The sequence below is a fragment of the Chelonoidis abingdonii genome, chromosome 1, assembly GCF_003597395.2.
Source record: "Chelonoidis abingdonii isolate Lonesome George chromosome 1, CheloAbing_2.0, whole genome shotgun sequence".
NCBI classification, from domain to species: Eukaryota; Metazoa; Chordata; order Testudines; family Testudinidae; genus Chelonoidis; species Chelonoidis abingdonii.
The window spans coordinates 329,878,447-329,904,678 of record NC_133769.1 but is presented as its reverse complement, the minus strand read 5'-3'; the positions used below and the strand labels follow the sequence as shown (position 1 = coordinate 329,904,678).

Below are 26,232 nucleotides of genomic sequence, written 5' to 3'. Positions count from 1 at the left end.
TGCTTTGATAAAGCCACAGTTGAAGAGATTGATTACCAATATATTTCATACACAAGAAAAACACCAATTTTAACAGGACAGAATCAACATTTTTCTCTTATTAGCTTTCATGTGGGAATCAGAGCATTTCATACGGAATAGAGCAAAAACTTCACACGCAGAGACCCACTCCTTGTATTTGTCATATTCACCATGTCCTACTAAGGTATACACATCTCAGGATCTTTTAGTTCCAGGCATAATACCTCCCACAAATAAAATAGCAAAAGAGATCCTTTCCCGCACCAGAGTCTTTTGCAATACGCACTGCTACTTGCAGATGGTGCACTAGGCACTCAGAGATTTTGGGACCTAGCCATGGAGCCTAATTTGTCATTCATAATCATGGTACTTTGACTGTTGAAAAATTAACAGCTCTGCCATCTGTAGGATGTATTCCAGAGTATGTTTAGAACAAACAAAGCAAGCAAGCAAAAAAGGTATGTGTTTGATCATTTGTGGTTGAACATTTGAAAAATGTTAAATCTAGCACTTGAGGGAAAACCTTTTAATAAAGATGGACTCTCCTCTAATGATTCATGTGCAGCATACATTACTGCAAGGAAAGGAAAATTAGTATGGGTTTATCTTTCTGACTGACTCCTTCAAAACTCGTGGGATTAACATACTAAATTAGGAATCCAAAAACAAGAAGTCAATCATGGATTAAAATTCAAGAAGGGACTAACCAAAGAGCAATTCAAACAATTTCTCTACACAACAGGGGGTTGCAACATAGAATAAACTGTCAGCAGCAGTAATGGAGACTAGCATTTGTACACTAGTACAAGAGGAATTTGGATACATTTTCAAAGAAAGAAAAATCAAAAGGTATAGTCAATTCCTAGACATTTTTGGATTAGGGTGATGTGATATGCATAAACCATATCTCGTTTTATTTGAAACAACAATTTGGAAGGCCATTTTAAATATCTGCTTTACGGCCTTCATAATAATAATTATAGCTTTACTGAATTTTTCTGGTTATTTGTTCAGCTGTATTTTATGCTGACCTAGATCTTCCAACAGAAGTTGTGTTACTCCTGGATATGAAGCTGATAAAAAGAGAGATTCCATACAGAAAAGGACAACTCTGAAATAAGGACTTTTTTTAAAGTATAAAAATACAAACTGCTGAATTTTATCTACTTAGGTTTTTATACTGCATCCATCACCATGGTATCTGAGCTTCTTATGAGGATATGATGCTCTAGTTAAAGTCTGAATCATATTATTTGGATGTTCACTAATATAGCCATACACTGAGTTGTTCAGTACAATTATCTAATGAGAACAACTTCTTTTCTACAGATGGACATTTACCTGTATGAAGACATTTAAAGGCCAAATTTTCAAAAGCCTAAAGATGTATGCAAAAATGTATGTATGTGAGATTTATGCCTAAATAGTGGCACAACTGCTGCTACAAGTATACATGTAGATTGGTATTTGCACATACAAACTTAAGCTTCCTAAGTGGCTATTTGTGTGGGTAAATAACAAATTGGTATGCCCAATCATGATAAGGAACTCAATTGTCTGCATACCTTTGTGCAGCTCTAGGTTTTTAAGTGATTTTGAAAGGTTGGCCCTACAATTGCATAGCCTGAATACATCTGTATTTTAGATGCCTGATAAAATGATGTATTATTATTTAGAAAAATTTGTTACAAAACGACTTCCTATAACTTCAGTTATGACAGCTACCACTTGAAAATGTCAGACCTGGATATTTTGTAGGGTCTTAGGGGATAGGCTGAATCCTCTCCACCATTTTAGATTCCAAGGATGAAATCCTTACGGCTGCTTCTGATAAAAATTAAGATTTTAAAAAGTGTTTTAAGATCAAAAACAGCATTTTAAAAACAAAATCCTGCTTTAACTATTTCAAATGTGGTTTCAGGCTACGTGTTCTATTGGACAAGTCCAAAAGGGTGGTCACAAGGAGGACTTCACACGTTATGCATAACCCAACCTTGTGGGACTTCCAAATCTGACACATTTTTAGAAGTATGTTTATCTAAGCAGTAATAATTTTACTTAGACTTTTTTTAAGAGCTTAATTGAATTCCAAATGGGAAAACTATGAGGCTGATAGCTTAGTGCCTTATTCTCCTCTAGCACATTTGTTGACTTTCTCCCTTGCTGCCTTTACATATAGAAAAAAACCTATTAAAATCTATAAAGCCACCATCATCAAATCTTGCCTTAAGATTTATATCTGTCATGATGACTAGAAAATCTGGCCATCTGACAATGGTTAGGCAGATGGTGAGCTGAGAAAAGTGCTTTTTATAACTCATCCATTTTACTGACACCTCATCCTCCCATCAGTACCCCTTCTCAGTTTCTTCCACCTGTTGAGTCTTGTCACAGTCCTAGATAGTGCTAGCACCAGAGGTCTCACAATCACTTTTATTTGTTGTACAGTACCTAGTACAAGGGGGCCTTGATCCTTAATTGGGGCAGGTAGGCTTTACTGTACTAACTTAACTCATTTGTTCCAATGAAGGAACCAGCACTCCTTTCCTGTGTAATTCTCTCTGACCTGGCCACTGCCTTCCATATACTGATCAAGGTATCACTCACAAATGATTTGAACTTTTCCCTGGCATTTCTGGTATCTTCTTTGATCTTGCCATGTTTCAACTTCTAAGCATGACATGAAAGAGGTTCCGGTGTCCTTTTACATTTGAAATCAGCTATATATCTATCATAGCTCTGATATCATCAGAGAGACTTGATATCATCTGTAGTAAAGTATCTGTTTCACATCTGTTGGATAGATCTTTTATTTCACCAGCTGGTATAAAGCCAGGTAAATAAATAACTGAATGGGATGGAGACTTGTAATGAGGCCCAGGTATTTGTCTGTAGTCTGTTTGCTGACTTCATATTTCAAGGATGATTCTGGGACAGCATAAAAGTGCAGTGTGAAGATTTAAGTAATCTCCTGCAGACAGACAATAGGAATCTAGGAGCAAACCTGGCAAAAAGGCATTTTATTTGGGTTGTGCTCCTCTTACCATCTTGGTCACTTTACAAACAGAATTACCCTCTCAGTTCAGTGCCTGGCAGAACAGGGAAACTTCACTGCTGATTTTGCTGGACCTGCTCTATAGATAAAGAGCCTGATTCTCATTTACAGAAAAGTCTCCTTGAACTGCATTGGCAACATAACTGGGCCTTAAGTGAGTGAAAATTACATTTACATCTTCTTCAAGACACTGCCAGAATGGCACATAAGGGGCCTTGGGGCAAAGGAGAATCGAGCCCAAAAGACTAATTTCCAGGGCTGTCATTCTTGGACGTTTCATTAGCATTAAAGTTCACTTCATTTAAAAACAAAAAGCACAAGCTTTAAACGGGCTCCAATCCAAATCTGCAAAGTACAAGGACTTGTTTTTTTCTTGATGTTTTCCTACATTCTCTTTCATCTAAGGGCTCTATTCTGCTCCAAGATTTTAGTCCTCTTGTCATAGGAGACAGCTTTAATGTGAGTGTACATTCCAGCAGCAATGAATACCGCCAAACAGGAAGCTCATGTATTTAGAGAAGGTAATACAACCCCACCCCCATTCACAAGAATACCATCACACACCCATTGAACAAAGAAGTGACCAGTGTTAGCTCAGCAAACTCTATTACAAGTAACACCTACAGCACAAAAAAGGTGAGTGCATTGGATATTTAGACCCAGAATTTTGTTTTTTGAATACCTTTCCAAGAAGTTGGAGGAAATTAATCACAAAAGCGTGGAAAGTCATGGTTTGTGAGATGATATTGCTAGATTCCTTCTTGTCCTCTCACTAGGTACATTTCTGGGACCAGTTTTTAAATCTGCTACTGGTTTTGAGCTATACGATGATCCATGCACCTAGAGATGTTGGAGAAAGAGGGCAAAGGACAAGTTCTTCAGATAGTTCTTCATTCTTTGTTTAACCCATATTTGCTCCTCTCCAAACTGAAGCTCTCTGACTTTCATGCCTGTTTGTACTCAGGCTTCCTCACTGAGAACCGTCTCTTATTTCTACTCTGTGGCTTGTATGAGAGGAGGCAGGAACAAAAAGAATTATGAGACTCAGTATTGTAGACCTGTGAAATTCAGTTACATAAAGCTTACTTCAGGTGTTAAACCTCCAGTGAAAGAAAACACATAACAGTAGAGAAAGCATAACTAACAGCCCTGTCACTCTGACAAACATGCTCTTCAGTTCAACTCTAAAAATATTTACTCAGTATAGTCTTTTGAAAATTAGCTTGGAATGTAATTCAGGTACAAACTTCACTGTAACGTCGAAGAAAAATCTCTGCATTTGGTAAGTCAAAACAGACAGTGGGAGGTAAAGCCCAAACTTGTTCAGAGTGTCAAGGAACAAACAATAATACTGCAGTAGCTACTCAAGGGTGTGCACCACTGTAGATGGAGGGGGGAATCTCACGAGCTGTGGGTTTTGTGTCATGGTGGAGCTTCTCTTTTCTGTGTTCACCACCCCACAAAAAGAATGAATGGCACTCAAAGGCCTCATGCTAAAAATGCAAAACGTCACGATGGTTCTTGTGTAAAGCAAAAAGTTTAATTGTGGTCTGGAAAGTGACTCCAGGGAGAGTGGCGTGGGGTTCTATATTTGTTGTATCTCAATTTCCAGGTCAATTTTGCTAAGTTTATAAATATAATTTTTTCCAAAGTGCCAGTGCTGAAAACTCAACATGGCAGCTGAAAATCAAAAATAGTGCTGTCAGGGTTGCGTATCATCACTCGTAGCCATTCTGTAAGTCAGTTCCTGCCCTCAGTCACACAGGTGCAACCCCATGGGCTTCAAATTCTGCTCCCACCTATACCCCATTGCCAGCAGCAACTTCCTTGTGAGTGAAACTTACATATATGTAATGCAGATGTACAGGTGTAACTGGGGGCATAATATAGTCATGCAACAGAAACTACTGTCATTAACAACTCTACCGTGCAGATGCATTAGCCAGAATGGAATCCAGTTCATTCTCAGCTGTATTGGCTCTGCAGTGCCAACAGAACGAAAGGAGTAAAAGTTAATTTGTCAATGAAGCAAGGAGACAGGACTCTGAATACACAAAGGAGGCAGACGAAGATAGAAACAAGAGGCCATCTTTACACAGGGTACTTTCAGAGTAGATGTGCATTTTAAGCATCATCTTAGGACATCTTATGGTTAAGGCTGCAAGTCTGTCATGGAGGTCACAAAAATAATGGATTTTGTGACTTTCTGGGACCTCAGTGACTTCTGTAGCGGCCAGTGAGGCTGATCCCAGGGCCACCCAAGCAGCCCTAGCCTCCCTGCAGCCCAGAGCACAAACGGCACCCCAAGCTGCCTCCCAACCACTTCCCCCATCCCCAAGTACCAGCCGCACCCCGGGCACCTGAGCACCAGCAATGCCTGGAGCCCCCGCTCCCAGCCCAGAACACCAGCAGCACCTCTGAAGTCCCCCAGAGCTCCTAAAATTTAGTCAGAGGTATTTATAGTAGAAATCATGGATCATGAATTTTTTTTTTTTTTTTACTGCCCTGTGACCTGTCCATGACTTTTACTAAAAACACCCGTGACTAAATCTTAGCCTTACTTATGGTTATGAAGACCCCTCCCCACAACAAGATGATTTAACAGAAACACCTCAGGCTTGAGGTCACAAAGTTCACCACCAATCTTCAGCCATTCCATGAGTGGATTTTTAAGCCTTTTCACATTAGGGGAGTTATAATTCAGCCCATTATAAAAATATAATATTTTTATTAGCTGTAACAAGTAATTATTGAAGCAGAGTCATGTTATACAATAATCTATAAGAAACAGTATTTTTTTAAAAAAGTCTATGAAATGGAAATAGAACTCCTAGAGAAAGAAAAAGGAATTGTGAAGCTGCTAAGGGTATTCCAAATAAAGAGAGGGAAAAAATGCCTATTTTAAAAAAAATTGGCAATGCTCTATTAATTATTCATACTAATTATTCAGCACTAATGATTACAATTATTCTTATCTCCAGCAACACTTAGATCCTCTTATTGAAAATGGTTTTGTAAATATGAGCCAAAAAACTGGCTAGAAAAATATTCAATGAGTGAGATCAGATTATGCTAGAATCCTCCCATCTCCTAAATGCCTTGTCTGAAAACTTAATGAAAATTTCTACACTATGATAAGACCATCTGAAATATCAGGTACCTGGATTTAAGTTTTGGCAAAGACAGAGGACAATCAGAATCTCTCTTACAATGAGGGAGAATTTATAACCTTAGCCCAAATAAATTTGTTAGCCTCTAAGGCAGGGGTGGGCAAACTTTTTGAGCTGAGGGCCACATCTGGGTGGGGAAATTGTATGTGGGGCCAGGGCAGGGGGTTGGGGTGCGGGAGAGAGTGTGGGGTGTGTGTGTAGGGGGGGAGTGCTGTGCAGGAAAGGGCTCACGGCAAGGGGTTGGGGTGCACGGAGCTCAGGGCAGGGGATTGGGGTGCAGGGTGTACAAGGGGGGTCAGGGCAGGGAGTTGGAGTGCAGGAGGGGTGCGAGGTGCAGGCAAGGGTCTTAGGGCAGGGAGTTGGCCGTAGGGTGCTCCACGTGCATTGTCCTTGCCACACCCCCAGGTACCTTCCCTGAAGCTCCCATTGGCCACGATTCCCCATTCCTGGCCAATGGGAGCCGTGGGGTGCGGTGCCTGGAGGTAAGGGCAACACACACATAGCTCTCTGTCCCCCCTCCCCCCCCGCCCGGGGGCGCTTCTGAGAGCGGCGCCAGGCCTGCGGCTCTACGGGGGGGGGGCAATCCTGTAGTTTGCCCACCCCTGCTCTAAGGTGCCACAAGGACTCCTAATTGTTTTAGGAGAAACTAGTGTCTCTCCATACTGTTCTGCAAAACTGAAATTGCTGTAGCTATGCTACTGTCACACCAAAAGAAAGTACAGTACTATGGTATTGGTAGGCTGAATGCACTACTGACACAGAAGCAGTTGGAAATGATCCTTTGATTCTTCAATACTGTGGCAGCTGACCACATGTAGTAAATAGACTTTGAACTGTATTGGAAATGATAAACTCCAAAAGTAGAGGTCATTCAGATACATAAGAAAAAAATGGAACATGTTTGCTGAGAACTTCTGTTCTCCATGAGAATAATACATGCATAAAGATTATCAGACCTTGAGGGAATCAGATATGTACACCGACCATGGTATGATTTATTGAACAGTAAAACATTTCTGACCTATTGTCTCCTGTAATCTGTTCTAAGTGGCTGGCTAATTACAAGGTTCTCATTTTGTTGTTTATTATCCCTCCCTCCCTCTATTTATTGGAAAGAAAGAAGAAAAACCTTTAACTATTTTTTTTAAATGACTTTGAGCACTGGTTCAGCAACACAGAATTTGCCATATCAGATCAGATGATTAGATCCATCAAATCTGGTGTCCTCATGATGTACACGGCCAAATGTGAAATAATGTCCATTAGGGAATGATTCTTCCTGACCATTGCTACAATCAGTTTGAAACATGATATTTGATTTCTCCCAAATCTTAACAGGCATAACTACACATAGTATTAAAGGTCATAAATGTATCCAACCTCTCCTAAAATCCAGCTTTGCTATGTGACATATTTTGGCAGTGAACTCCACAAAATGAATACATGTCATGTGAAGAGATTATTTCTTTTTGTTTCAAAATTAAATGTTAATAATTTAATTTTAATTTACTAATTGCAATTGTTACTGTTTGCCAAAGTCCATCCTCTTGACTGTTCTTACCTCAATAATATACAAGACCACATTCTTGTAGAAGCAATACAATATGCATTTGGTCACTCGATTGTAACTCCAGGCTCCATGGACTAATAATAGCTTCTCCAAGTAAGAAAACTAGAAAAAGAAAAATGGACATAAGTAAAATAACCTCATATTTTACAATTCTCAATACAAAGTAAATGAAATTTAGATCAGCTATTAAATCCATTCCAAGAACTTCCTTTCCATGAGAGTAATTATGCCAGATTATTACCCACAAACAAAACATTAAAAACAAGTCACAGCAAAACATTCCTTTTTTGGAATAAATCTTTTAAACATGATTCCATAAATTTGGTCCTCATTTGCTTTAAACAGGAAGAAGCCTTCAGTTATTATTACTATCCTGATAGAAAAATGAGGCAAGGTTAACATAATAGGACCTACTGGATTAAATATAAATGTGAACTCTTATTTCATGGCAAGAGAAGATGACTGTGTTTGAGGGTATAATAATAAGTGTGTGGCATAATGCTCTTCTCTGTGTTTTAAAAGGAGCAATGTGGTAATTAAATGTTCTGGGCTAAAATGGAGACTCAGGTAGAGTGCTCAAAAGAAAAAAAAGAACATTACCAGCTTTTGAAAGAAGATAGGAACAAATACATTTTTATTAACATTTACGGTTCACTCGATAATAAATATGGTCACAAAACGAGCATCTAAAACAAGTAGTATATTCCTTTTCCCCCCTTAAATAAACTCAATTAGTAAATGAATCTAATGTTTATGGAAATTGGTGCCTAATAATACTGGTTTGAACCACAAAGATGACTCAGTTCTACTCCTATGTAATTCAGTGGGATTTCTCACATTGCCTGCAATGAGAGCAAGATCAAGCCCACAGTGTGGGCAGGAAATGTGTCTGTCACAGAGGCTCTGTCAAGGAACCCACCTATGACTTGTAACATTCCTTTCAGTTCAGCCTCAGGCCTCCCATGAGAAGAGAATGAATTTCACCGTTTTGTGTGGTGATTTTGGGGAACCAAAAGGATGCCAAACAACTCATTTTCACTTCTGGGCTAGTGATATGCCGCCTCAAAAGGTTTGGAGTTCAAGTTTCAAATTCTAATTCAAATTTATTATTCATCCAAAGCCCATTTAAAACTCTGGGATCTCCAAACATGAGCTAGAAATTTCATCATATAGAGCCTCTCCCCCAAGATCTCCAGGACTTAATGCATTTGCTGCAAATACCACAAGAACAGGCTCTCTGGTGGTATTTCAGCAAAATAATAGAAAACACAGCAAGCCATATTATAATTCAGTTTGGGTTCAGTCTCTATCCAGCCTGCATCAGGATTGGAAAGTAGATGACCAAAAGTGAATGGCTAATAAATGTACTAACCCATTAACTACCTACCAACCTATCCTCTCTCTTCAGTCCTGCCACAACTTTAATGCTTCCCAAGATTCATCCTCTGACAGTGAGACATATAGTGTGAACTCCAGCAAGGCTGACATGTATTTTATTGATATACTGTAGGATAACCCGAAGAGGAAAAACTGCACAAATGGTGTAGCCATAACTCATATGATTTTAACAATAATTTAGTTACTATAATGCTACTCACTGGGTTTGTCATTGCTCAAGAAAATGCAAAAGTGCTACCTACAGGAGCTGAGGAAATGATGCCACTCTGAAAGAATAAGGTTCTGATACTTTAAATACATGTGAGTTGTCCCACTGAGCAGTGACAAGGAATTAAATAAAACAGCCATATTTTATTTTAACAGAGCTCAGTGGAGCTACTGACATGCATTTAGTTACTTACATGAGTAAATGTTTGCAGGAAGTGAGGGGCGGGTGTCTAATAACAAGTGAGATTCAGAGCATACGTGGGTGCCAGGAGATTTATAAACTGTAAGCCCAAAAGGAACCATTATGATCATCTACTTTGATCTCCTGCATAACACAGGCCATAGAACTTCTTCCAGCATTTTGTGCATCAAACCATAGCTTCTGCTTGAGCTATAACGTATCTTCTAGAAAGATATCCAGTCCTAATCTAAAAATGAAAGGTGCACTACCAAATAAAAAGATGTTTTTAGAGTACCAGTACTCATTATTTAATATAACTGGTGAAATATAGGAAAAAGAAAACATCTAGAATACAACCCAGGCTTTCTAGGAACAAAACTGAACCACAAACCCAACATTTATTTTAAAGGAAGAATTTCCCTGAGCACATTTCCCCTTTAAAGGATTCAAAAAAGCAATGGTCCCAAGACACTCCAGATTCCTCTTCTGGATATAAAGTATCTTCTCAATCAAAAGCTTTATTAAATTTTAGAACCCTGTAAAGAACCTCAGTATTTTGGTTTAGGAATTCTTTGAAAATGAATGATGGGGACAATAACATTTTAAAAAAAGATGATTCAAACATACTCTCTGTATGAATAGAAGTTATTCTTTGGGGCACTGGGTCAGAGGCAAACTTCCTTTTTATTTGTTTAGTTCATTATATGATTCCTCGTGGAATCCTCAGTGAGTCTTTATATAGAGCTTCATTTTTCCACGTGTGCCCACTTCTGGAATCACTGGATTGGAAGTATCATTTGGGTATAAGATACTACATTACAATGGTCTACTTAAATTACTCAGAAGAACGTTTTCCCTTCAAGGCGTGCATATAATTTCCACTAAAGTTCTTCCTCAGTGCAGAAATATATGGTAACAATATACCATATGAAGCCAAAGTTTTCCTTTTGAAAACTCTTTAGTGTTATTTTAGCCTAGTATTTCTCCTATTGCAAATAACTCTGTCTTATTTTACTAAATCAGCACACAACACAGATTTGATTCACGATAACACAGCAATATACTGTAATCTTTCAGGTAATAAAAACGCTCTTCTCCCATCTAAAACAAACAGTTCCATGTTATTTTAAATTTTGTTTCCAAAATTAAAACTGCATGTTATTGTTGCCAGTAACTTAAATAAAAGCATTAACTATACCTAGGGCTGTCAATTAATCACAGTTAACTCATGTGATTAATTTTTTTGAGTTAATCACACTTATAACAATAGAATACCAATTGAAATTTATTACTGTATATACTTGATCATAAGCCAGTTCATTTATAAGCCGACCCCCCCAAGATGGAGAAGTAAAAATGGAAAATTTGTATAACCCATTCATAAGCCAACCCTATAATTCAGAGGTCAGCAAACATTGGCTCCTGGGCAATCAGGATAAGCCGCTGGCGGCCAGAGATGGTTTGTTTACCTCGAACGTCCACAGGCAAAGAGGTTAACCTAAGTAAACAAAGTGTCCCAGTGCACCAGCTGCTTACCCTGACGGGCTGGGACAGCAACTGGTGGGGAAATTTTTTTTGGGGGGGGGGGGGGAAGCTGGGAGTCAGGGGAGTAACCCCTGTGACCACCCCCCACATGACTCCATCCCTAGCCCGGGACCCCCACACTCTCCCCATCCCATCCCTTCCCACTTTATCTGGGGAGGGCCTGGGGAGGATGTCTCTGACCTGGCTGAAGCTGCTCCAGCAGGCTGGCAGCGCAGCTGCACCTTGCTCCTGTGGGCCAGACCAGGCAGCACGGCCGTAGCATGTTCCAGCGGGCTGGGCCAGGCATCACAGCTGCAGTGCGCTCCGGCGCTCGGGTGGCATGGCCGCAGCCTGCTCTGGGGGGCGGGGCTGAGCAGCACAGCTGCAGCCCGCCAGCCCCGGAGCTGCAGCTGCTTTGGAGCTTGGGAGAGAGCAGCGTGGCCAGAAGCGGAGAGACTCTGGCCCTGCCTCTTCCCTTCTGGCTGTGCTGGCTGTGCCACCTCTCCTTGCTCCCTCTGTTGGGGGCTGTGTCCCACCTCTTTCTCTCTCTACACATGTTCATAAGCCAAACCCTTTCTATGGTGCTTCCCTTTTTTACTAAAAATAAAATTGGCTTATGAATGAGTATATACAATAAATATTTTTGGATGCTCTTCTACATTTTCAATATTGATTTCAGTTACAACACGGAATACAAAGTGCACGGTGCTCACTTCTGTGATTTCAAGTCCACTCAGTCCTATTTCTTGTTCTGCCAATTGCTAAGACAAACAAGTTTGTTTACATTGACCGGAGATACCGCTGCCAGCTTCTTTTTTACAATGTCACCTGAAAGGGAGAACAGGCATTCACATGGCACTGTTGTAGCCAGCATTGCAAGGTATTTACATGCGAGATATGCTAAACATTTGTATGCCCCTTCATGCTTTGGGCACCATTCCAGAGGACATGCTTCCATGCTGATGATGCTCATTAAAAAAAAATAATGCGTCCACTAAAATTTGTGACTGTACTCCTTTGGGGGGGAGAATTGTATGTCTCCTGCTCTATTTTAACCACATTCTGCATATATTTCATGTTATAGCAGTTTTGGGATGACCCAGCACACGTTTCGTTTTAAGAACACGCTCACAGCAGATTTGACAAAACACAAAGAAGGTACCACTGTGAAAATTCTAAAAATAGCTACAGCACTTGACCCAAAGTTTAAGAATCTGAAGTTCCTTCCAAAATCTGAGAGGGATGAGGTGTGGAGCATGCTTTTAGAAGTCTTAAAAGAGTAACACTCTAATGTGGAAACTACAGCACCCAAACCACCCAAAAATAAAAATCAACCTTCTGCTGGAGGCATCTGACTCAAAAGATGAAAATTAACATGTGTCAGTCCACACTGCTTTGGATAGGTATTAAGCTGAACCCATCATCAGCATAGAAACATGTCCCCTTGAATAAGTGGTTGAAGCTGGAAGGGAATATGAATCTTTTATGTATCTGGCACATAAATATCTTGCAACGCCAGGTACAACAGTGCCATGTGAATGCCTGTTCTCACTTTCAGGTGACATTGTAAACAAGAAGCAGCCAGCATTATCTCCTGCAAATTGTAACCAATCTTGTTTGTCTGAGTGATTGGCTGACCAAGAAGTAGGACTGAGTGGACTTGTAGGCTTTAAAGTTTTACATTGTTTTATTTTTGAATGCAGGGTTTTTTTGTACATAATTCTACATTTGTAAGTTCAACTTTCATGATAGAGAGACTGCACTACAGTACTTGCATGAGGTGAATTAAATTTTTTTTTGTTTTTCTACAATGTAAATATTTGTAATAAAAAATAAATATAAAGTGAGCAGTGTACACTTTGTATTCTGTGTTGCAATTAAAATTAATATATTTGAAAATGTAGTAAACTTCCAGAAATATTTAAAATGAATGGTATTTTATTGTTGTTTAATCACATGATTAATCGCGATTAATTTTTTTAACTGCTTGACAGCCCTAACTATAACATCTCTATTGCTATGGTCAACAATCCTCAAACCACAGTTAAACTGAGCACAACCTATTTTCACCATTCTTATATTAACCCAAAAGCCACTTGAAAGTGACACATGAATATCAAATGACTTCATCAGGTTTAAAGTTATTAGAATACATGCCAAAGGCATTAATAAAATGTGATAGGACATCTATGGACAAAACTCTGATTACCTACTTATTCTTCCACATTGTCATTTTAATAAATAAACTGAATCTTATGAAGTCTCTGTAAATACAGATTTTTTAAATGAATTGTGCCTCAAAAGTAATATATGGTAGAAGGTATGAAGATTAGTAATGTAGAGACCACTACTGGACAGTGTAACCATTCTGATCAAGACAGCTGAAGGTTGTCCTGGTGTATTACATTTTTGGTGTCATACTGTGTAAGTGTTCTTGCAGTATACTACTGTCTATTACTGAACTAATATCTGATGAGGTTTTTAACTTGAAATTTTAAAAGTGCATTTAGAGCTTGTGAAAATTCTCAGATGACCACCCCTGAACACGGAGGCCCTCTGCCTGACCACGGAACACATACACCATCGTAGCAGTGCAAGTTTCCTTTATTGCTCTGTCAATGGGTCAACCTGTTCGAGAACTGCCTCGAGGAGTAAAAGGGGAGGTTGCCTTTCTGCTCTTCCAATCCTTCAGCTCTCTGCTGAAATTTCCAATAAGGGTGCCAATTAGTATCAATCATAAAGGAAGATTTCATAGTGAGTTCATCTGATGGCTGCCTACATGCTTGTGGCATCAAATCCCAACTCATTTCTCACAGGCTACCAAACAGCCAGCAGACTATTGACTTTTGGTCATTACCCCATTCTAGATTTGAATCTAACCTTCTTATACTATTACCAAATATTTAAGATTTTCTTATCACAAGTGATAAGTGAACATATATGATACCTTAAGTGTAAAGAAATAACATTCACAGTACATGTACATCAGCAAAAGTCTCTTTTCTTTCTTGTGCTGCTTCTAATCTGTTTATATTTTGATTTGTTCAGTTAAACAAAGAGCTTGTGCAATTTGCATGGCTTCTTCCCACTGATGCCTACAGATAAAGTAATCAGTGTTGAATTTGATGGGATAAATTGGGAGCATGCACCCTAGTCACTATCACTGCCTGAATTATCTCAAAATATTGACCAGCTCTTTAGTATTCGAATAACTGATTCTTTAGTAGTTTAAGAAAAACATGGTAAAGAGACTTCAAAATAAAAATGATCCATTCTCCTCCTCCTCTTCTGGGCATTAATATTGTTCACCAACAGCTGTCAATGACAAGAGCACCCTGAGGAAAATAAATTATAATTAGAAGGGCATTAAATGTAACTGTCACGAATGACGCCTCTCCCTGATTACTGAATAGTTTGAACGTTTTGCAGCTGGCAAGAAGAAACCTAAGCCTTAGGAAAGGGTTGATCATTGCCCTAAAGGGTACAACAAGATCAGAACTGTAATGATCCCTAATACACTCGAGGTATCAGTTTTAGATGGCAGTCTCAAAGAGGATATGAACAAAGATTCTCTCAGCTTGAAAGCCAGCAATGAAGCACTTATGCTTCCACACAGCTGATACCTCTGTCAACAGAACATGGCAGCTGCTTTTTAGTGCCTCTGACCTGTGCTATGGAGTAATCAGAAGAGTTGGTTGCCTGCATGCCCTCGTTCCCACTGATCCCGACTCCCACATGCGCGGTCTGGATCATTCCCACGTCATTGGCACCATCTCCGATGGCTAATGTGATGGCATTTACATGTTTCTTTACCATGTCTACTATTTCAGACTTCTGCAGAGGAGACACTCTGAAAAGGAGAAGAGAAAATGTTAGTCAGTTTCCCACATGCTGAGTTATGTATGCCTTTCCAGAAGGACAGCTGTAATCTCGATTTAGATATGCTGGAAGGGAGTTTCTGGAAAGTTGCCTAATTCAACACTTAGAGTTTAGAACATGTGCCAAATGTTTTCAGACAGAGAAAGAAGCATTTTCCATTTTTATAAGCTAAAATGAATGAAAGAATAAATAGAGATCATAAACAAAAACATCAAATTGATTTTTGTGTGTGTGAGAATTTAATGCTCATGAGAGATGCCAGATTTAAAGCCTTGGAGACTGAAATCTTTTCTTTATCTGCTACATCAGCTGCTATGCATCAGTTGTGCAAGCTTCCCCACTGCCCCAACTGGATAGGCCACCATTAGGTTGGGAGGATAAGTCAGCCTCTATGATGCTTTTAGTACTCAGCCTCTTTGTAGAGACTTCAACAAAGGGGGTAAACTGGTGCAAACTGTGGTGGCAGTTTTTGAGGTTGAAGGACAGGGTTGTAGTAGGACATGCAACTACTAGGAAGAAATAAGAAGGTATAAGAAAAGCCCCTGCTTCCCACTTATCTTACACCTGTGTACTCTCTGCTGTGGGTTGCTTTTCCTCTGTTACAACCCCATCTTTTCACTCCTTCAGCCAGTAAGTTACACCACCTTAATGTTATCTTATGCTGGTTATCTGCATGTAATGTACATCAACATTGAGATCACCTCATAACTTGTCCTAATAGGTTACTCTTGGAACCTGACAACTCACAGTTAACTGCTGTACCAATATGCTGCAAGTGTAGGCCACTAAATCAAATACGAGTCTTCTCTGTGCAGGATGAAGACCCCAAAGCTGCATCTGCTCCGCCGGTAAAACAGCCATAGATGCCAATGGCATTTCTGCGTATGGGCCAGATCCTTTAGCTCCAGCCATTTCAAAGTGTTGAATAAGGGCTTCACTCTGATACCACTTACTCCACTTTGACATTTGTATAACTTTGTTGACCAGTGAAGTTACACTGCTTTCTACATCAGTATAACTGAGAGCAGAACATGGCCCTATAGTTCCATAACGTATTTATCCTCAGGTACACTCATATCTATCTTATACGTAGATATTTTGAACTTGATTCTTCTCATTTACATCAGTTTTAACTTGACATGCCTCAACAAAATTCAGTGGAGATACTCCTGATTTACATCAGTTTAAGTGAGAGAAGACTCAGAACCTTTATGTATTACATTGAATCATCACACACTTGAACCAATTTTTATTAAGGTACAATACCCAGATTACTGAAGGGATACCCACAAACAGCCAGTCTGAGTATTTTAATTCTAGACCCATCTGTACAAAGAACCTTAATTCCTTTCCACATCACTTTTAGCCAAATGAAGTCTCAAAACTACTCTACATACCTTTCCATAAAACTTTAGACAAAGCTGTTTCACAGCTGAAGCAGGCACATGCACTCACAAACAAAATATAATTGATACCCAAAGGCTTTACTATTAACATAAGGATTTTTATACACTATTTTTTCAGACCTCTGCACTTTGTGGGAGTGACTTATATTTATCCCCTTTATACATCTGGCTGGATTATAGCTGATCAGGAAAAAGAGCATATGGCTTTTGGTCAGCCTTTCACTTTAAGGGCTTGATCCTGCCTGGTGTTGAGCACCTTTTAGGATCAGGCTTGATGAGTAGTTTGAAAGTTGTTGGTTTGTTTTTTTTTAAGTTTCTGTGGTTGATCTTCATATGTTAACAAAAACATTTAGAAGAGCTAGCAGCTGTTGAGTTTCAAAAAACTGAAAGCAGAGAAAAGTTGACTGGGCCATAAAAAACACTTAATCCCAATGACTTTGTGCATGAAATTCTCATTGGACAGATTTATTAAATCCTCAGTTGCACAGCAATGTAAAACAGTACTTTAGCACTCATGGGACTCAACTGTACTGGAAACAGAAAATACAGACCATATTACTAATCTATCTTGTAAATGAGATGTTAGAGTATAGTTATAAAGGCATCTCTGAACTCAATTTGAGTCAAATTCTCACTTTTATATATGTTAATGGTGTAAAATACTAATGAGATATGCTCTATCTTCATCTCTCACAAGTGTGTGTCTCTGTGTATGCGCAGAACATCATTTACATGCCTCAGGTGCATTGGAGGAAAAATACAAAGCCAAGGACCTTTAGTCACATGAGAGATGTAATTTCTCCATAACCACACATCCTGCTGTAGCTCTTTTTGTTTACTTATAAAATGACTTCGGTTTAATTTTTTTAAACAGATGTTAATTTTTCTACTTACAAATTTATCTGAATTACCTCAGAGTGTGAAAAATAGCCAAAAAGATGACTCGATTATTAAATATACTGTGTTTAAAAATACTTATAAAAATATGTTTTCACACATGTAGACCCTATTGTGCATTGGAATCTACTAGAGCAGAGCCCCTTGTCCATATAGGGGGTCTTGCTAACACCAGTGGGAGTCCAAACAGATGCAGAGATCCATGTTTGAGAAACCCGATAGAAGATCAGGGCTACTAATGCATTCTTCTAAGGAGTCCAGACACTGCAACTATAACAGATTCTCTCAGGGATTCTCTGGCAACTCCATTTGAGGTGTTTATAACTTGCTAGTGTGTAATTTCACTCGGGACTCAGAACTGGTATCCAAGTTTTTCTTCCAAAATTTTATCCCAATCACAGTAACAGTTTTTATGTCAGAGCAGGGCAATAAAAGAAACAAAATCATATGAAAACTAATTTGAAAAATATGACGGAGGTTGTATTCTTTGACAAGTAATATACACTTAATGTAAAATCAATATTAATTCAGGTTTCTCAGTTAATCTCTCAAAAGTCAGGAAAGACCAATTTTTTTTCTAGATTGAACACACAGGCCCAGATTATCTGGTCAAACCAGACAGTACAGGATAAGGGCTGGAGTTCACTTGATACTAGATAGCTGAGGGTAGGGCCAGCTTCATCATAAATTAGAGCAATCTGAAGGCTGCTGTAACTCATACTTGGTCACCCGTGGCCTCAAGGTGCTGTTCTCACATTTTCACCGGCCATGCCTTTTATTCCTTCCGCCACATTCCTGGGTTGAGAACAAGTCCCATAGTCCTTATAACTCAGTCCTGTTTCACAGTTTTTAATTGAAACTAATGGGGCTACTCAGAAAAGTAAAGTTAAGTACATGAATAAATACTCGCAGGATTGGGGTTAAGCTTCCACAAATGTTGATTTTGAATTTAATTATACGTTATTTGTCAGTCAATAAAATATATCATAATACAAACTGGATTTTTTTTACTAAACCCTATATACTGTACATATATTCCATGTACCAGTGCTGTACTATTCAGTTAAGGTTGTCAATAAATAACTCATACCCAAAGGTGGAACATTTTTGTATTATCTTATCTACCTCCCAATTCCAGAAAAGTGCTTTAATCACATTCTTAGTAATATATATCTCTGGTAGATACAGATAAATTAAAGTGCACTATAGTTTAATATGTTAGCTGTGGGCATAGTCTAACACCTAAATAAGGCTCTTTATTGTAAAATAGATGTATTCAATTTCAAATTAAGCCCAATAATAAATGTATGCTTTTATAATGTGCATCTTTTCCCCCCTGAAAAGTACATTTCCTGGTTCCAGAGAATATTTCTTGATGCATACAGTATATTAGCTATAGAAGTTACAACTTGAGATGGTCATTGATTTGAGGGATTTTGTATTTAAAAAAAACAAAAAACAAAAAAAAACAAACCTTTTTTCCCCTCAGCTTCCAAACTGTCTCCCATTTCTTTTAATCTACCTTGCCAGATTGTGCTGTGCTAGATGACATTAATTCCCTTAGATTTAGATGGCATTAATTCCCTTAGAATCAGAACTGAGATTCATTTCGGCACTTCAGATAAGCTATCTACATGAATAAGTAGAAGATTACAACACAGACCACTCAACTAACCTGAAATTCAGGTGGCATCTTGATCGTTTCCTCCCCTTTTTCAGTTCACAACACTTTCTGGATAAATGAGTAGCTCAAAGTGTACTAGAAAGGAACTGATTGCTTTGGAACAAAATTCTGCAATGACATGTAACAATCCATAACTGCCATCTGGCAAAATGTGTCTACTTTCACTACTTGTCTTACCCTAAAAATGAAGCTAGGAAGGAATACATCCACGCACACGGAGATTAAGAGAAGCAGTAGTAATACAGAACGGCATGTTCATCAAAACCCAACTGCTCCAGTGTTCTGAGACTGGCAAAACTGGAATGCATCTATAAAGGTTCTCAATGTGCCTGTCTGGAAGAATATTGTCCCAAAATGGGACCAACCAAAAGTGAAATATTTTGCACTGGTTATTTATTAACAATAGGTTCCTACATGACCTCTGAATTTGTTTGGATGTAAGAGAAGGCAGAATTTGGAACAAACTCTTATGTTAAGTATCAGAGGGGTAGCCGTGTTAGTCTGGATCTGTAGAAGCAGCAAAGAGTCCTGTGGCACCTTATAGACTAACAGATGTATTGGAGCATGAGCTTTCGTGGGTGAAAGCTCATGCTCCAATACCTCTGTTAGTCTATAAGGTGCCACAGGACTCTTTGCTGCTCTTATGTTAAGGTACATATCTGGGCAAGTGAAGAAGGGTTATGATTCCATTACACTTATTGGGCCAAATCTTCAAGTATCTGCTTATGCCCAAATGGTACTGTCTGCTTCCATAAGTAAACCCAGGCATATGGATTTAGACTTTGGGGCCAGGACTGGGTCTTTACAAAACTTCTAGCACACTTTTAGTGCTAATGCAATATACACACTATAAATAATGACTATCCAAGTGTGTGTGTTTGCAGAAAGGTAAGTGCTAGCCCAGGGAGAAGTTGAAACAGCGTACCCAGGGAAGAAGTGGGACAAGGCCAGAGATGTTCTGAGTCAGGCATCCTCAGTGAAGCCAGACGGCTGATTATTCAAACCTCATTTAACCCCAGTGGGGGACAGGGCCCTTTGGCATAGAAGGGATTGGGGATAAGTGAGGTTCAGATGTTTTATTATATGCATATTATCACCATTTTGTGAATTTTCCACTTAGTATGAAAATTATAGGTAAATTGCACAGGGCACACTTGTTCATACCAAACACTTTAAAATAGATTTCCATTGACTTCTATTGCTCAGCACCTGCAACTGTCATAAAAATCAATTGGAACTGTGGCTGATCAGCACCTTTCAGAATCAGGCCCTTAACTGGTAATGAATTTAATAGTCATATCTCTTGACTAGAAGCATCCTCAATTAAAACTATATTTTGCCTTTCCAGCAAAAAGTTGTAGGATTTATTTAAAAAAAAATCTGAACCTTGGGGTAGTTCTGCTGAGGTTCAGCTAATCTTTCAGCTACAATTAACATCTAAGGCAATAGCAGCTGCTTTTATAAGCACTTCTAACTGTCCTAGAAGTCAATGGGACTTGTGGATGTTCAGCATTTTCAGATTCCAGTCCCAGAGTAATTATGGCTGCACTGTGTGAGGCATTCAGTGTCTGAAAGTCAAACATAGAAATGCAATTAGATAATGGAAGACTAGGATATAATGTAATATAAACAAAAAAAAAATTTAGAGTCCAAACTAAGACTAGGGCCCCATTAGACGAGGCCCTTTAAGACTGTCCCTGCCTCAAAGAGTTAAATGCACAAGACAAAAAGCAAGATAAATTAAGTATTATTAGACCCATTTTACAGATGGGTCAGCAAAACACAGAGAGATTAAGTGAGTTGCCTAAGTTTATGGAAGAAGTCTGGGATAGAGTCAAGAATTGAACACAAATCTCCAGAGTCTAAAGCTACTCACTGAGCCACAAGGCTATCCTTTCTCACTAAATTTCATGACACAGACCACAGTCACACAAAGCCTTACGCACCTAAGGTTTTGGCTCTGGTTCTAGCCATGCACTCCTTTCATTTCTTCTTAAGTAGTATGTAGGGAAACAATAGAAAGAAATGTGACTCACTCTTTGAGATGCATATCCCTGCGGTGCTCCACTTCAGGTGCGCATGAGCCTCTCAAGCCCTTGATCAGAGATTTCTAGCAAGCAGTGCCTTTTCAACCAGTGCCCTTTGCCCTTGTGACAGACACCAAGTATATATAGGGATATGCAGGTGAACTGCACTCAGTTCCATCTTTATTCAGTCATTCCCTAGGCAACAACCAAAGCAGAGGGGAAGAAGGGCAGGTAGTGGAGCACCCATAAGGACACACATACCAATGAAGAACACAGTTACTGTACAGGGCGAGTAACATTTCCTTCTTCTTCAAGTAGTGCCCCTGTGGCATCCCTAGAAGCAGGAAGGAGCCTGAGAACAGGAGGACTGAAGACTGTACCAACGGCATGGAGCAGGGCATAATCCTTTGAAAATATGTGGACTGAAGACCACATAGAGGCTTAATGTATCTTAAACACTGGAACATTCTTCAAAAACGCAGTGCATGTCACTTGCAGTCTGGTAGAATGCACTCTTCCCCTGCCCCCCAGGTAAAGATACAACCCGATGTCCATTTCAAAAGTCTGTCAGCAGAACTGGGAGCCTCCTGACATCTATCTGCAAAGGAAATATAAGGTCTAGGTGATCTAAAGTGCTTAGTTTTATCCAGGTAGAAGGCTAAGGCCATGCTAATGTCCAAGGTATCGAAATAGGATTCCTGCTAGGAACTGAGTTTCAGAAAAAAAATAGTGGTAGATGGACTCGTTGGTTAACATAAAAATCCAAAGTGACCTTGGGTAGGAACCTTGGATGTGGATGTAAAGAGAACTTACTGCAAAAGAATGTTGAGGGGGCGGGGGGGAGAGATTTGCCATCAAGGCTCCAATCTCCACAACCTTACAGGCAGACATGATGGCAACTAGGAAGGCCACCTTCATAGATAAATGAAGCAGAGAGTAGGTAGCCATTGGTTCAAATGGAGATCTAATGAGGTGCTTGAGAACTAGATTGAGGTGCCAGGATGGAGCGGGAGGTCTAATATGGGAGAAAAGTTTACCCAGACCCTTAATAAATCTGGATGACACCGGGGGAACAAAAATGGAGAATTCCTCAATTGCAGTTTAAAGGCTGACATAGCAGACCAATGTACCTTGACTAAACTGATGGATAACCCCGTCTTTAGATCCAGCAAGTAATCTAGGATGCGGGAAAGGGAAACAAATTCAGGCCATAGAATATCAGGGCTGGAAGGGACCTCAGGAGGTCATCTAGTCCAACCCCCTGCTCAAAACAGGACCCACCTCCAGATCCCCTAAGTGGCCCCCTCAAGGATTGAACTCATAACCTTGGGTTTCATAAGGCAATGCTCAAACCACTGAGCTATCGCTCCCCCCAAATCAAGGGCCCAACATGGGGCATGAACCCACAACCCTCAGATTAAGAGTCTCATGCTCTATTAACTGAGCTAGCCAGCCAGAAGAAGAGACAACGGCACAATGGGCAAATCTCTTCCATTTCTGCAAGTAAGTAATGGTGTTTGATGTTTTAACACCCACTACACCTCTGTAGAGCAGGAAACTTCTATTCTGGAGAACCAACCAGGAGCCAGACTCTGAGATGTTGAACTGCCAGGCTGGCGTGAAGGACACCAGCTGCACCCAGAGACAGGAGATGAGCAATGGTGAGGAGCTTGATTAGCAGAATGACACAGAACTGAAGCTGGTAAGGGTATCAAGCTAGTCTTGGCCGGGTAGCTAAGAGTCCATGGACTAGAATCTGGGTCTGCAGAGCATGGGACAGCTGATGTTCCCACAGTGCCACCAGGAGGCTATGCAGAGCTACAGCCAGGGAGCACTGTGAAGAGTAAGCACTGCAGGAAGGACCACCCACGGGACCAGAGGAACCGACTTTGTGATTTCCCTGGGGATGCTGGACCCCCAGTCTGCCCCAGACCATGCCCCACTCCACCTCTTCCCCCAAATTCCAACCATGCCCCACCCTTCCCCCCACTCCACCTCTGCCCTGCCTCTTCTCGGTCCCTGCTCCATTCCCACCCCATTCTGCCCCTTTCTCACCTCTTCCTGCCCCTCCCCCACCTTTTTGTGCCCCCACTCCTTCCCCTCCTCCCAGTGCCCCCTGCACACTGCTGAACAGCTGACTGCAGCGGGCGGGAGGGGGAGGAGCTGATCAGCAGGGCTGCCCAAGAGTGCTGAGCATACACTTTTTCTCCCCATGGGAGCACCCACAGAGTCGGTGCCTATGCAAGGGAGCCAGCGCAACAATACCCTGTGGCCCTATAAATTGGCCAAGCAACCTATTTAACTCCAGGGGTTGCCCCAGGAAGCAATCTGGGCAAACACAAAATTCAGCCTGCTGTGACTCCAGATTTCACTTTGTTTCCTGATCTCCAGTCTCCGATCTCAGCCTGACTCCTGTCTCCTGACTCCAGCTTGGTACTATTTTGGTACAAGCACCTTGGCACAGCCATGCTTACTCTCCTTGGAGCTCTGGGGCTTCACAAGCCTGCTGGTACTGGAGGAAGAATCCCTGGCCTCAACAGTACCGAGACAGAGGACATTAATGTGGACCTGGTCTTTTTTGGATCTGGCTCTTTAGATATAGAGTCCATACTCCTGTTCTTGGCAGTCTTCCCAATTTGCTCCAAAGGTTTCCCTTTCTTAGGAGAAGCTGCTCTGAGGTGACAGGGCACTGATCTGTCCAGGGACAGATGTCTGTGTGGAGGAGGAGAGGGGGTGTCTCCTGATGTGGCTCAGAGGGTAGTTGTAGGGAATGTTCCATTACCAACAGCCTGAGCTTTATCTCCCTGTTCCTCCCAGCCCTTGACTTAAGGGCTAAACAAAAAGGAACACTTCTGGGAGATGTGGAACTCCCCCAGACAACAGACACACTTGGAATGTCCATTGCTCATTGGTATAGCCTCCCGGCAAGAGAGGTAGCATTTGAAGGCTGGTGAACCAGGCAAACCACATCAGGAGAAGACAAATCTCCTGTCAGTCCCCTCATCTAAAACCAACTATATTAAACTAACAACTCTTCTAAGCTAAGTAACTTTGGGCTGGTATAAGCTGGGGGAGTTCCAATGTAAAATACGCAACTTCAGCTACGAGAATAGCTTAGCTGAAGTCAACGTATCTTATTTCGACTTACCTCCCATCCTCACGACACGAGATCGAGAGCCGCGGCTTCCCCATCAACTCTGCTTCCGCCTCTTACCCTGGTGGAGTTCTGGAGTTGACAGGGAGTGCAGCGGGGATCGATTTATCACGTCTAGACAAGACGTGATAAATTGATCCCCAACAGATCCATCACTACCCGCCAATCCGGCGGGTAGTGTGGATGTACCCTTTGATAGAAAAAAGGTGAAGAGAAAAGGCCAAGTATGCTCTAGGGGGCAGACATGCTAATATTTCATCTGGGGCCAAGGTAGTAGAGGAGGCACAAGGCACATGCGTGGGCCGAATGGGCAGTACTAGCTAGAAAACTTTGATTAGGGGACTCAAGAGGCGCATGTACACCTGAAGTGGAGCACCAGAGAAAGACACTGCTCCAAGAAGAAAGAAGCATTTCTGTTATGATTTATGCAGTTTCCCTCTTCACTGAAATCTACTTATTTTAGTATATTTTTACTCATGCTGTGTAGTCTTTAAAAGTTCTCTGTGAAAGGAAGGAGAAGGCAAGAGCGGAAGCTGTATTTTAAATAAGTGATATTATATCCTTGTTTCCATGCTTCAACAGGGATTGAAATAACACATTTAAATACCTTAATGTCTTTAACATGAAACACATTAATTTGATACTGTGCTTCCTTGAAATGCTTTGTTAATGCATGCAAACCTCTTAGAAGCCTGCCTTTTTTGAAATTAACATAGATTTACCCTGTTCTACCACAAAGAACACTGGTATTTCAAAATGCCATGCCTGACCTCATCTGCAGAAAAGGTAAGATGGGAAGCAGCCCAGAAAGAAAGCTGAGACATATTAAGGTTACTGACATTTAAGAGCATGCAATAGCCCCTGGAGAACCATGCAACTAATATATCACTTAAATTAAATGTTCAAAAACTTGTCAAATGGTGCTACCAAAACATCATACTTAACAGCTTTTTAATTTGAGTTAGGCCTCCCTTGATACATGCCCTGGAAATCGAAGCAACTAGCCATCTGACTACCAGTTCCAAATAAGAGCTAGACTGTTATTACACTCAGTAATACAAAGGCTGCTCTAAGAGACATCTCATCACAGATCTACAGCCAAACAAAGACCTATACAACAGTCTAACTGACATGAGTAATTGGATAAAATATGGACATGTCTTGTCGAACCAAAGTATGCATTGTGTCCAATGTATTTTACAGAGTAAATTTCTTAATATTTAATCTTATGACAACAACCCTCCACCCCCCCAATAAATATACACTGGGCTCTGATGCACTACTTTAAAAACTTTGCAAACAGCACTGAATTGCCTGTTGATGATTTGTAAATATCTGCAATAGGTGCTGTGTTCTTTTAACAAATAAAGAAACAGCCCCTCGCAATTCCAGAGCAGAAAGAGACAAAGCAGAGAAGAAGAAAACTGTTTCCTTCTTATAAATTTTTGTTTATTAATAATAATTTGCAAGTTGTGGTGGAATAACTATCTCTTCCTCTCTTCTCTGATGGATGGTGCTGAGTGAACCCTTCTCCAGGCCTGACCTCCAGAACAATGCTACTAATTATGTTTAGACTACATGTCCAAACCATACACAATTCTTGCTGCATCCTCCTCCATAACATTTTCAAGAGCAAGCCTGTTCTCTACACCCACACAGGCAAAACTCTTACCCAGGCCTTCACCATCTGCCGTCCTGAGTACTGTAACCTCCTCTTCTCCGGCTATTCAACACCTACCCCACTCTCTTAACAACAATCTTTGTCCCCATCTTCCTGGCCCATCACTCAGGCCGTATCACCCCTCAACAAGTCCCTCCCACTAGGTCACACCCTTATACACCACATAAAATACACGTTTCTAGTCTTCATCTATGGCAGATTGTTTTTTAAAATAGTTCAGTGTCTCAGAGATTAAATTAATCATGAGTCTACAATGGTTGTCACTTTATTGGTGGCCTCAATTTGCCTCCCTGGTATAAATGTGAAGACCTCTCTTAACCCCTTTAAACTCTGACTAGCTGGTAACCTGTTCCGCTTTTCCATATGATTTCTCTGCAA

The 26,232-nt window shown here is 40.4% G+C and overlaps 1 protein-coding gene across 1 annotated transcript in view; it reads right to left on the bottom strand.

Moving 5' to 3' along the window:
- Positions 1-26,232, bottom strand: part of ATP8A2 (ATPase phospholipid transporting 8A2) — a 612,384-nt gene that overhangs the window by 219,006 nt on the left and 367,146 nt on the right. Inside the window, exons 26-27 of the mRNA XM_075061658.1 lie at positions 14,793-14,976; positions 7,808-7,918 (exon numbers count right to left, since the gene is read on the bottom strand). Of these exons, the coding sequence (XP_074917759.1) occupies positions 7,808-7,918; positions 14,793-14,976 (295 nt within the window). The remainder of the gene's footprint in view (positions 1-7,807; positions 7,919-14,792; positions 14,977-26,232) is intronic.